We start from the raw sequence: 13,094 nt of genomic DNA on the forward strand, positions 1-13,094 counted from the left end.
CTACATGGAAGCAGGACTGAGATGAAAAGAGAGAAAAAATATCCAATATTATTTTTTCTTCATGAAAACTATAAGTACATTGGGAGTTGCACAAAACTAAACATTTAGTGAAATAAACTCAGTCAGTAAAATCTGTTCTTGAGATGATTCTTAAAAGGCTATGAATATTCAGTGGGGTAAAAATGTTCCTGATAAAGCATGAAAACATCAATATCATATATAGGCAACAAAAGCATTTATCACAGCAACCCTAAGCCATAGCCATGTCTTATTTAAAAACAAATAAATAAATAAATAAATACACATTGCCTCTGTAGAGGGGAGGTGGTATCTACAATTTTCATAAACCAAATAACATTTTAAATGTAAGTGCTTGCTCAGAGGGAGGTCCAGCTTTGGTTACCTAATGAGGACCTTGCCATAGTGAAGGGCTGGCAAGTATCCCTGACACAAGCGTTTGCCAGGAAGGATACTTCCCACACAAGTCACTTTAGAAAGCGCCTTCACAGAAAGAGGGCAAGTCTCTCGACTGCCTCCTAGACAGTGAACATGTCCCAGGGTTTCTTCCTCCAGAGTTGGATGGCATGGAGGTATTTCCTTGCACACGAAAAGCACTCTGAGCTGAGCTGGGCTTTCTGCCCCCCTCTTCTCTCTCCATCCCAGAAGCACAGAAGCACCTGAACAGCTCCCAGTGGAAGCACCTTGCTGTGCTGAGCCTAGTGTGCAGAGATCATTTATTTGGTATAACATGATCCCTTAACTAAAACCAGCTCCTCTGGAGAAACAACCAAATTTTTCAACACTGGGGCAAACTAGCTTTACACTGTATCTGGTGGGGGATGTGAACATCTGAAGGCAATTTTGACCAGCAGTGTTGTGATGTCGTCCCTTAACCCTAACTTTGATACAATATCATAAGACATGCCTTTGCATCAATAACTGAGAACATGTCCCCTGAATGTGCTCTGACAGTCACCAAGGGAGCCCCCAGAAAACCTGGCTGTGAAAGCAAAGGCTGCCTCCTGGAGTCTGGCCATGGCTAGCCGGTCGTGCAAGAAGGAGGACCCTAAGCCAACTGAGCTAGTGGCTAGCTCATCCCCCAGCCCAGGAAGGGGCTAAGCCCAGAGGGTATCTAGCAGCACAGAGCACGAGCACTCTGAGGGGAGTGATGGGTGACGCCTGGGTGGCGGTGCCAGGCCCAGAGGCTTACCTGACAGGGTGGAGCTGCTGATGGTGCTGGCTGGGGTGGTGACCTCGGGCTCTTCCTGAACACACTCTCCAGGAGGAAGAACTGGCTTCTCTGGCTCCTCATGGGGATCTCTGGGACAGGGAACAGCTTCATCGTGTTCTGCCTCTGTTGAAATAGCCAGTTTGGGGAGTAGGCCAGAGCTGAGTTTATGTCTGTTGCTTTCAGTATCTGAAGAGTTGGAGGTGGATAACTGTTGCCTTAATTAAAAACAAAAAAACAAACAAACAAAAAAAAAAACAAAGTCATGTCTACCTACTAGGAGATTGTGTTCCAGGAGAATTTGGGAAGAAACCAGGTAGAAACTTGGAACTTGGGTGAGCCAAGTGCAGTGTTTCAAAAAGTACTTTCCCATGACGAGCATCACATGTCAGCTCCCTCCCTGATCCCTTCCCGGGTCTAGTGGGTCAGAAACTCAGGGAATGGGCCCAGCATCCAGCATTCCTGTCACAAGCCCTCCAGGTGGCTCCTAAAGATTAGCACACACTCTTCTAGCGGCCACTGCCTATGCTATTTCTTAACAGGCATTTCACATACATTTCAGAATATTCAGAACTCCAGCTTAAGGTCTCTGTGGAGGGCAGAGCTGTGTTCTTGGTTTTATCCCCAGGGTCTTCCTTCTCTTCTCCGGAATTCTGAGTTATTCGATCAATACTGCTGAAAACCTGGAAGGCAAGTAGTCAGTGCTTATTATTAATGTCTTCTTGAAAGAGTTTGTCAGGGGGAAAAAAAAAAACCCAATCTTGGGGAAAAAATCTGAGAGTATGACATGAGTACAGTTAAAATAAGGACCATGGATTTAGAAAGTACTTTCTGATTCTGTTTCCTTACATCCTGAAATGAAGGGCTAATGTATAATTTCTTTTGGAGTGAGAGTTATGAATTCATGACCCTCTCAACATATCTTGTTACAGACAGCTTGGGGTTTCCTGGCCTGGGATCAATGAGCACACACATTAGATTTCTTTTTTCTTCTTTATTTTTTTACATCATTCTTCATTTTGTGCATTTTTTCATCTGGTTGTAATCCCCGTGGACTTCCTACCACCAATTCACCTCTGTGCCATCACCATTAGATTTCTTTTTAACCATGAAGTCAATCAGAAAACAAAAATCACAGAGAAAAAGATTTACTAGCCACAAGTCAGGGTTGGGAGAGAGAAAAATGAATGGAAATTGGATACAAAGAAAAGAATAAATTAACTGTTTCAAGATTTGTGTGCTGGGAGTATGTGTGTGAGATGCATATTTGGTTATGAATCAGGTATTTGTTGGGCTTACAAATCACATTTACAGACAGCTTCCTAGGTTGGTGCTGGGATTTCAGAAAAGGAACTGAGCTTGGACAACCCAAAATCTCAGCCTATGTCTGAATCACTGCTGTCCCACAGGAAGATGGAAAGTACAACAGAGGCTGAATCCAGTGTCAAAAGAATCTCCTACTGGCTCACTGAGCATTGACTATCTTCATCAGAATGGCCCTGAGACATCGCGGAAGATGCTGAGAAAGGTGACTGAAGACCAGGAGACAGTGGGAAGGAAGGATGGCTGTGACAGGTCAGAGAACAGGCGATCCTGGCTCTAGGGTAGACTTCCTACCACTCTCTGCAGGGGAGTCTCTGCCTGTCCCTGTCATTCCTAAAACATGGAGGGCAGCGCTGGCTGAACTGCAGATGCAGTCTAAGCAGTTACTTAGCAAATGTCCCAGAACAGAAAAGTGTTCTATAGAAAAGCTAAAGAGCGCAGTACTGAGGCCAGCACCAGGGAGAGAGGAAGCCCTGGTGTTCACTTCACTTTTTCCAGAGCCCAACCTTCTCTCAGGACTATCAGGTGTCTGTTTCTGTGTGTCTTTTAGCTTACCTCTGTCAGTAAAAAAGTTATCTTTCTTTAGCATCAACTTTATTATCATTTTGTACTTCTAAAATTCTAGGCTGCCTTTCTGTTGTCTCTTAATCACATCTTACAGATTCTGTTATTGACTATGTGACTTTTTCAGCCCACAGTGTACTGACCCCACGTGTCTCTGCTTATGTCAAGAATGGGGTCGCTTTGCATTTGAGTCTGTGTAAAATGAGGAGAGGGCTCCTCACACAATGAGCTCAATGTTTTTTATTAGATAATGAAAGAAATGGTGGGTGGGGGTGGGGGAATGCCAGCCTGGCATGCCAGGTGATGTTACCATGCAAATGGCCATGTGTACTCCAAAACTATGACTGGAAGTGCACGTCTGTGCCTCTAAAAAAAAAAAAAAAAAAAAAAAAAAGACCTGGGTAGAGTGAAATATAGAATTTTTCTTCTGGAGTGGGACAGGGCTATGGATTATCAAGAGGATGGTGTGGTGACTTTCCTTAAACAAAAAGGAATTTTAAGTATTGGAGACCTCAGCCCCCAAACTGAGAAGGTGGTTTTTTCTAATCCTGTCCTGCTGTTGAGTATTACTAACCACTATTCAATGGGAGGTTGTACTAGAGAAAGCTCATTCGTTTAATTCACATTTCACTTACTTTTGAAAACCTATGTGAACACGAGGAAAACTGCCTTATCTCCACATTGAAGTCTTCATCATTTGTGTCATCTTCTTCCTCAGTCTCCATGTGGTGATACTTCTCTGACCGTGCTGCAGAAAAAAATGTTTGGGAATAATTCTAAATACTGAGAATCCAGTTTTTAATTTAGATATAGCAAGAATTTCTATATCTGCATAACATTATGTTCAAGAACCCACTTGTTCTAGCAAAAGTGGAGAGAGAATTTTCTACAAAGGCCAAATGATGATTTATGTCAGATAATGTACATACTATCAAAATAACTTGTGTCATCTTCGGATTCCAGTTGGGGAATAAATTCTGCCTTCTGTCTCAGCAAACTGTTCCAGTCTAAAGAACGGAAGAATCGATGCTGCTTGACTTCATATGCACCACCTGCGGGTGATGGTAGAGGGAAAGGACAGAGAGGAAAGTGTTAAACTATCCTTTGAGCAAACATAAATATGAAACAACAACAAAGACGCAGTCAAAAAGATGTACTGATAGAGAAATGAAGAATTCATGGAAATCTTGCTTTTTCAGTTAAACAACCAAAACCTCCTCAAATCTTCCCCATAACTTATCAGTAGGATATCTGAGTTTGCTAACAGCAGTTGCCATGGCACAGTTTTTCTTTGTTAATTTTTTCACGACGTCCTCCATTTTTCAAAGGTTAATGACGCGGCCACTTAAAATCACATTATGCTGAACTGAGGGATGTGGACACGCATTGGCCCAAAGCAGACTTGCTCATTAAAAGCCCACAGAAATTCTAACAAGGTGCAAAATGTGTTCACTGCAACATTTTCTCTAGAGGTAAGGTTAATAAAGATGAATTTTTCCTAAATAAGATACAATGGCTACCATTCAATACTATTGGCTTGTTGATTACCATAGGTAGGAATTAGATTGCGTAGAGTCTTAAGAAACCAACAAACCTGTTTGAAAAACTTGTAATGCAGGTAATGAAAACCAGCCATAATTCCTAAGCTTTAGACTTCTTTATGTTGCTCCAGCAGGAAAGCACAAATAAATAAAACAGTGTTTTTAATTTAGCTCGTGATTTGAAAGAGTGATTTTGAAAGGCAGGTCCTATCTAAGTACTATTACACTCTAACACAGGTAAGAAGATACACAAGTTAGCATAGCAGGAGACCAGGCCCCTTCCTTGTCACCAGCACATGTTGATGAGGGAGATCAGCAAAATCAGTCCTGAAAAAGCACCAGGAAGAGGGATTTCTCACAAGACCAACAGCAGAGTCTAATGAGCCTCCCCCCACTAGGAAAGGCCCCTCTAGGCGGGATGCAGGTGCCTCCTCAGTGCAGCAGTCACCCCTGCGTCTCAAATTGTCCTCAGTGGAGTGCAAAAGGAATGGGGTGAGAAGTGCAGCTGAATGGAAAAGTGGGCTTGGATCTTGGGTGGGGAAGGCAAAAAGATGTGGCTCTGTCACCACAGGCCTCACAAGGCACAGGAGGACTGGGGTAGGAAACTGTGCCAGGGCAAATAGTGCTCTAAAAACAACAGGTCAGAGAGAAGAGGGAAAAGTGGAAAATCACACCTGAAAAAAAGGAGAGTGAATTCTTCTTTACAAAAACATTTGTCAGGCCTTTACCCAAGATTCTCCATATTCACAGCACAGTTGTCACGTCTGCTGTGGCCCTCATAGCTACAGCAGTAGCAGGTGCATTGAAAAGGACTGTACTGGTTGCAAAGAGCTTATAGCCCCCTTTACAGGAAGCACTGAAGATCCCACAAAGCAGGCAAGACCAGCTTCATTTGGGGGGTGGAGCAGCTTGTCTACCGACACCCCGCCCACAGTCAGTGCCATGATGCCACAAGCCATGAGAGGGAAGGCGTGTGTGCGCGTGTCCCACCCTGACCTCTCCCTTACTGCTCTTTTTTTTAGGGAGCAGCCTAAGGGCTAAAATGTTGATCTACCCATCTCTCTAATTTTGCTGAGTCGAGTTACTGCTTTGTGTTGGTGCACTGGACTGCAATGACTGTGGCTTCAGCTGCTGCGCCTGGGCTACACCAAATGACAGCTCTAATACTGAGTCACACAATTTTGCCCAGAAAAGTACAGCCCTCCAGAGTCACAGGCTGCAAAGGTACAGCTAGACCACCTCCAGTGTACAGGTTTTCTCTGCCCTGACTGCCAGCCTTTGGGAGCCAACTCAGTTGAAATGTTCACATCACTTCTATGCATGGTGACAAAGGGGTCCTCCCCAAGGAGTCACAGCCCTGCTCACAAATCTTATCCTTTGGCCTTTGTGCCCCACTAAGAAGACATTACTTACCAGTGAGTCTGTTTCCTGTGTATTTTTGCAGAGATGGGTAACAAAAGAATAAAAGGGAAAGTGGTGTAAAGGAAATAACACTTGGGTTAAACTTTCAGTGTGATATGAATGATATTATGAACCAAACATTAGTCATCAGATATCAAAACTCACATAAGTGACATTAACTGTCAGAAGTCCTCTTGAAGGGAGAGGAAGGAAATGAATCACTTCTTGACCTCATGTGTAAGATCAATTAGATCTTCCAAGGACATCTTTGAATGGAGGCCTCACCATTATTTTGAGTGAGGTGCAGTCCATGTCTAGATTTAGGGCAATGAAGAAACTACTCAAGACCTTCTAATTGGCACATGGCTGGGAGTCAGTCACCTCTGACCAGCTCTGAGCTCAGATGAACCGGGCTGCCACTCAACACTCTAAAAGTTCAAGAGAATCTAGTTCAAAGGGAAGTCTCATCAATAAATGGTTCTGGGAAAACTGGACTACCTCACACAAAAGAATGAAACTAGATTACTACCTCCTAGCCATGCATAAAACTCAACTCAAAATGTAAAAGACAAAATATCAGAAAAAAAAAATAAGTACAACATTCTATGACATAAACATCAGAAACACCTCTGTGCAGTCATCTCCAGAAGCAAAGAAAATATGATAAACACCTGGGACTATACCAAACTAAGAAGTTTCTGAACAGTAAAAGAGTCAGTAAGAGTCAAAATGAAGAGATACCCCATTGACTGGGAGAAAATACTTGCACATAATACAGCTGATAAGGGGCTGATATCGAAGATCTGCAAAGAGCTCAAACAACTCAACCAACAACCCGATCAAAAAAATGAGAAGAACCAAATAGCCGTTTATCCACAAAAATATGCAAATGGCTAACGAGCGTATGAAAAAATGTTCATCATCCATTATAAGGAAAATTCAAAAGAAAACAACAATGAGGTATATACCTCACACCCATGAGAATGGTCCCTATTAAAAAAACAGAAAAATATTTTTTGCCATTTTGCCACCTCCCTGGTGGTGCAGTGGGTTAAAGCACAGCAATAAGAAGCTAAAGCCACATCAGCATGAGTTTGATCCCCACCCTGGAGGTGACCAGCAGACCTCTCCTGACCTGCCGCTGCTCCCCTCAGCAGTGTACTTTGTCGATCTGTCTGTTCTGCTCCTCACTCTTTCTTTGGTGAATCCTCTCACTGCCCCTGCACCTCTGGCCTGTACTCCAGTTCTGTATGCATAAAATAAATGATAAAAAAAAAGTGCTAGCATGGATGTAGAGAAAAAGGAACCATCTTACACTGTTGGTGGGAGAGTAAACTAGTACAGCTACTATGGAAATCTGTGTGGAGGTTCCTCAAAATACTCAAACCCAGCCATTCCAATCGTAGGAATCTACCTAAAGAATTCAATAACACTAATATGACAGAAAACCTACACTCCTGTTTATAGCAGCACTCTTTAAAATAGCCAAGATATGAAAACAACTTAAATGTCCCAAAACATACAACTAGATCAAGAAGGTGTGGTATATGTGCACAATGAAAATACTACTCAGTGATCAAAAAATATATATCATGCCATTTGCAGCAATATGGATGGAGGTGGATGGGATTATGTTAAATGAAATAAGAAAAGAGAAAAATGAATACAGGCTAGTTTCACTCACATGTGGAATATAGAGAAACCAGAGGGTCAGACAAAAACAAACCTTGAAATTTGACCATAGATATGAAATATCCATGAGGGGATCTAGGGAGGAGTGAAAAGTGGGGGTGAGCTGAAGAGCACAAAGGAATACAGTGATGGACTATGGGTACTTTGGTGATAGGAGAAGTACTGTGGCTGTAACTGAGAGAAGAAATCACATATTGTCCAAAAATGAAATTTAAAAAAAACAAAAAACAAAAAACCAAGAAACAATTACTCTAGTTCAAGCACAACAAGTTCCCAAATTGCAAGTTATGCTTTGGCACTAATGTTCTCCCTTGAGTTTTTCTCTCCTTTCATGGAAGTTTCTTAAACATCCATTATGTTCTTCACACTCCTTTTCTCAGCCTCTCTAGTCTCTCGGGCAAATGTGCATTCGCACATTTTCACGGTGCATTATTTTGCCCGCTAAATATGCATTAAATCCAAAATGCTGTCATTGGAAGCAGCATGGCAGGCCTGCGGGAGTCTCAGTCTCATTCTCTGGGCCCTACTGGGACCTGTCACATTGGACCTGCCTGTTTGGCAAGCACTTCTTGACAATGCTAAGAGCTTGGACAGGGTCTTTAAATGTCTCTTTTGAGCTTCTGCTAAGAGATTTGTTTCTCAAACTGTCAAGCTCTGAAAAGACCAGAAGTAGCAGTCAAGGAGAAAGTGCGCTGAGAGATAACTCAGAGCATTTCACATATAAGGACTGTTGACCATCATCAGAGCCCTATCTGTAAGTCACGTACAATCACGAATCTAGTACTCTCAGAGAAACAGGAGTGAGGAAACTCATGACTGACACATGAAGGGAGGGACTTCTCAGGAGGGTGTGGCCATTCTAATGCATTATTAGTCATACCTCAGGACAACACTTGTCTGGGACAGTTTATCACAATGGACAAAGAGATATTTGTAGTGTTATGACTTTAAAATGCTACAGTTACTTGAATTTAGATCAAGTAAGTACAAATCATTGCTCAATGTGGAGGCTTGTACAGAAGCTTGACACCAATCCTTTGACAACCACTCATATCTCCTGAACCATAAAGTAAATCTGACTACAGTTCACAGAGGGTGGGAAAGAATAAGTCTGCTAGTCACTTCAGACAAGAGGGAAACCAAACAGGGTGGAAACAAATGCAAAGTACAGTAAGTCCTCACTTAACACCTTTAAAAGAGCCTTGGAAACTGCAACTTGAAGCAAAATGATGTTATAATGAAAACCATGTCCTCAAAGAACGTTGTTTTGTACAACATCAGCCAAGACAGTTCTTTTCTTGTCAAAGTTATCATGAAGTGATAGTGAATGAAACAGATTATTCAAAGGCCTGCTATTCTGTAAGAGTCAACCACTCAAAGGTAGTGGGGAACTGGCACCATTTCTGTATCTCATGTTCCAAAGAGAAAGCATGAGAGCATATATGTAGGATACTAAAAACAACAGTGACAGTAGCAGTGTCACACATGGTTTTAAGATGAGACTTGTTTGGATGTCTCTTTCAATCCTCACGATAATCCTCATGGGGAGTACTATGAGCTGGAGTATCTGCCTTAACTTTCATTTATATGGCCTTTCTTAGTTAAAGACCCATTCATCCACTGAAAAAGGGAAAAGAACAGAATATTTTTAATAAGAGGTTCAATTTAAAATGTTTGCCAACATTAAACTCCAAATGTGAGCCTTGATGTTAAACCTTCTTGAATTTTCTAGTACAAGGTCTGTAAAATTTTTTCTGTAAAGGAATAAGAAGGGTAAGTATTTTAGGCTTGTGGCCCACACAGTTTGTCAGAATCATTCAACTCTGTCACTGTAATGTGAAAACAGCCATAGACAACATGTGAATTAATGTCATGGCTGCAGTCAATAAAACTTTATTTATAAAAGGAAAAAAAAAAAGACTTGGCCCTCAGATTCTAATGCATCGTTATAATCTCTAGTAACAACATTCCACACTTCAGCAAGAACAAAAGCCTGCAACTGGGGTAACTACAGGCAAATAAATGAGGAGAAAATGTGGAGCTGTTAAAAATGATTTTTGTCGGCCCTCCCTGGCTGCGCAGCGAGTTAAAGCACAGCACTGAGAAGCTAAAGCCACTTCCGCATAAGTTCGATTTCCGCTTGCCCGGGAGGTGACCACATGGCGTGGCAGACCTCTCCTGAAACGCAGTGTACTTCGTCGATCTGCCTGTTCTGCTCCCCACTCTGTCTCTGGTGAAGCCTCTAGCCGCCCCTGAGCCTCTGGCCTGTACGCCAGTTCTGTATGTACAAATAAAATCTTAAAAAAAAAAAGATTTTTGTCTTTGAAGGGTGGAAGAAAATCACTTAATATATCCTGTTATGTCTATTAAAATGGAATTGACTAAAACAGCTCAGAGTAAACAACTCATTTAGCCAACAGTTTTTATGGATGAATATTATATATATATATATATATATATATATAATATTTAGTAACTTCCAAATAAATTCACATGTAAGGGCAGGCCCAGGACTCTATTTTGGGATAGTTAAGTCTGTCTATTCAGAATGTAAGAAGAGAAGAAAAGGGGGACATTAACAGAAAACTGGTAGTATAGCTGTCAGGAAAAATAACCAACAAGAAATAAATCTATGACATCTTTAATCATCAAAGTTAATGTTTTTTAATCCTCTTTGTTGGACCATCGTCCTGATCTCATGGGGTAGACAGCATAGTTCAAGCCCAGGCACTCATCCTAGTAATTAGTCTGAGGGCTGATAACCCATTTCAGAGCCTGTGGATAGAAACATGCTGGGTCAAATGCTTAGGGAATGTATATTAAAAGAAAGCCCCAAACAAGAAAAGGTCCACATCTCTAATGCTTGGTTTCAAATTATTTAAGATGTAAGCTTTCCAAAACTGAAGAGTTAATATCTGCCCTTGAGATTTTCTTCTAGAGAAGTTCTATTCACTTTAACAAATTGAGAATAATTTCTGCTTTGCAAAAAAATAAGAACAAAACACAGACAGCAACAACCAACCCTCCTAATATATGTACTGCTTTGAATAAGGGAAAAAAATCCAAACATTATTGTCATACTGTGTTGTAGTCATGTTCTACATCAACTAACAGATGTTTCCCTGAAAAAAACAAACAAAACACAAACAAAAACCTCAGAGAGCTCCACATAGACATTATTTTCTGCATATTAGCAAAATTATAACATGTGTTCTAACCTGTTCCCAGTCTCTCCAGGGGATTCTGCCTGAGAAGCAAAGTTATCAGATCCTGGGCATCGGGTGGTGGAGCCTCATCCTTCTCAGGCCAATTGATTTCATCTGAAAGAAATGTCACTTACAGATTTATTGCTCAAAAGCTGGCCCATGTCCCAACGTATGGACATTACTGGGAAGTTGACAGCTATGCAGGATTTCAAGCCCCACCCTTGACCTTCTGAAACAGAATCTCTTACTTAACAAGATAATCAGTTGATTTCGAGGTATAAACAAGTTTGGGGAGCATTCCAAGATAGGGTCAGCACTGCTCTTCATAGGGAAGGAGAGAAATTTCAGTAAACAGTATCTTTCATTTGCTTTTATGATTCATCTTTGTTTAACAAAATTAGGTTACAACAAATTGCTCCTTGCAGTTATTAAGAGAACTTAATATAGTGGAAACTCTAACACCTGTGCTTCAGATGGCTGCCCATCCAGAAAAATATGAGAGCGAAATTTTCTCTCCTACAATCTTCAAGCAGAATTCGGGCACAGCCACAGTTTATCACCTCTGAGAAAAAAAAAAATAATTTTTAAAAAATAACACATCCCACAGACAAAGGTGAAAATGCTAAGACTGAAGAAGAAAAAAATGCAAAGTAATCATAGTAATGGAAGTATTTAAAATCTGTCATAAATATTAGAAAACATTCTGCATTCTAAAGGAGTTTGCCTGGAGATAGGTATGTGTGCTTGTGCGTATGAAGATGCAATAAAAACACGAGTTATTTTTACATGTGCCTGCCTCTAGCTTCCTCTAGTGCAGTTTAAATCTGATTTGGAAAATAAAACATGAATATGCATCTGAGCCGTAAGGCATCAAGAACAAAAGCCAGCATTTGCTGCTTGTGTTAATTAAACAGTTGATTCCTCTTGCCATTCAAGCCTTGAATATCAGAAAACAGCCTAGTTATAAATCCATAAATAGCTCAGATATTGTATAAAAAGGTTATAAACTGCAGGCAACTTACAAATCTACTTTGTTAAAGTTCACAAAAAAAAAAAAAAAAAAAGCCTGGCTTCACAGTCAATGATAGAAAATAATGCTGTGATTAAGGAACTCCTCACTTTATTCTGAATTTACTCCCTATTTCCACCACTGGATTTTTTAGAATGGACCAGTAATGGGTGGTGAAGGTGTCAGTGATGACTGGCAAACTTTAGGAAGAGGCACCTTTTTGATCTATGCATGGAGAAATTTATAAAAACAGCAGGTACAATAGTAATAGAGCCTATTTAATTATCATTTAGTTTTGCCACAAGCCACATAACAATAGTCAGGGTCAGCATACAGGTTAAGATCTAAAGGTTATTGAATTTTAAATGAAAGATGAACAGCTGTTACAGAAATAACATTACACCATAACAACCACCAATGAAATCATTAACAATCTGTGGATTAAATTTGCTTCCTTCCCATTCTCATTATTTATTATTTGGTAGACATTTGTTGTAGGGTTATTACATTTTTGTTAATTTCTTCATTGTGCCATTAGCCATTTTTCCCATTTATGTAAATGTTACCCACATTAACCTTTTCTTCCCTGTTGTAACTTTCCTATTATGGAAAGGAAGACTGGACGATGAAATCATTTGCAACCTCCAATTTCTTTTGCAGAAAAAGCACACATACAAGTTGGTTGCATTGCCAGTACAGTTCAAAATTCCATGTTAACAGAACTTTCTCAGATCAATTTTCAACACAAATTGTTCTCTTGAGATTGTGAAAGTCAGTTATGTGCTATGATGACTGAATTTTTTTAAGTTGTTTACTAAACTGTTAGAAAAAGGTTAACATTAAAACCCTGGTGCTCTACAGAATTACATTAAATAGAGGCTTCCCAATAGTGGCTTAAAGATAACTCCTGATGATATTTACCACTGATGACTTGTCCAAATAGCTCTTCTGGAGTGTCCCCAAAGAACGGCACGCATCCAACCAGAAATTCATAGAGGATAATCCCCATGGCCCACCAGTCCACGGGCTTTCCATAACCCTGCCTCAGAATCACTTCTGGTGCAATGTATTCAGGTGTGCCACAGACCTAAAGATGATTGCAGTATTAGAATAATTGGAGTATTAGACAT

At 40.6% G+C, this 13,094-nt stretch overlaps 1 protein-coding gene across 3 annotated transcripts in view; it reads right to left on the minus strand.

Moving 5' to 3' along the window:
• MAST4 (microtubule associated serine/threonine kinase family member 4) overlaps positions 1 to 13,094 on the minus strand; it is a 529,678-nt gene that overhangs the window by 23,370 nt on the left and 493,214 nt on the right. For all 3 annotated transcript variants that reach the window (XM_012721946.1, XM_012721947.1, XM_012721948.1), the window contains 6 exons: positions 12,886 to 13,051; positions 10,968 to 11,069; positions 4,045 to 4,167; positions 3,751 to 3,863; positions 1,784 to 1,911; positions 1,211 to 1,446 (listed from right to left, as the gene is read on the minus strand). In XM_012721946.1, coding sequence (XP_012577400.1) covers positions 1,211 to 1,446; positions 1,784 to 1,911; positions 3,751 to 3,863; positions 4,045 to 4,167; positions 10,968 to 11,069; positions 12,886 to 13,051 — 868 coding nt within the window. The remainder of the gene's footprint in view (positions 1 to 1,210; positions 1,447 to 1,783; positions 1,912 to 3,750; positions 3,864 to 4,044; positions 4,168 to 10,967; positions 11,070 to 12,885; positions 13,052 to 13,094) is intronic.

This window comes from Condylura cristata, unplaced genomic scaffold, assembly GCF_000260355.1.
Source record: "Condylura cristata isolate star-nosed mole 26May11 unplaced genomic scaffold, ConCri1.0 scaffold00007, whole genome shotgun sequence".
Taxonomy (NCBI): domain Eukaryota; kingdom Metazoa; phylum Chordata; class Mammalia; order Eulipotyphla; family Talpidae; genus Condylura; species Condylura cristata.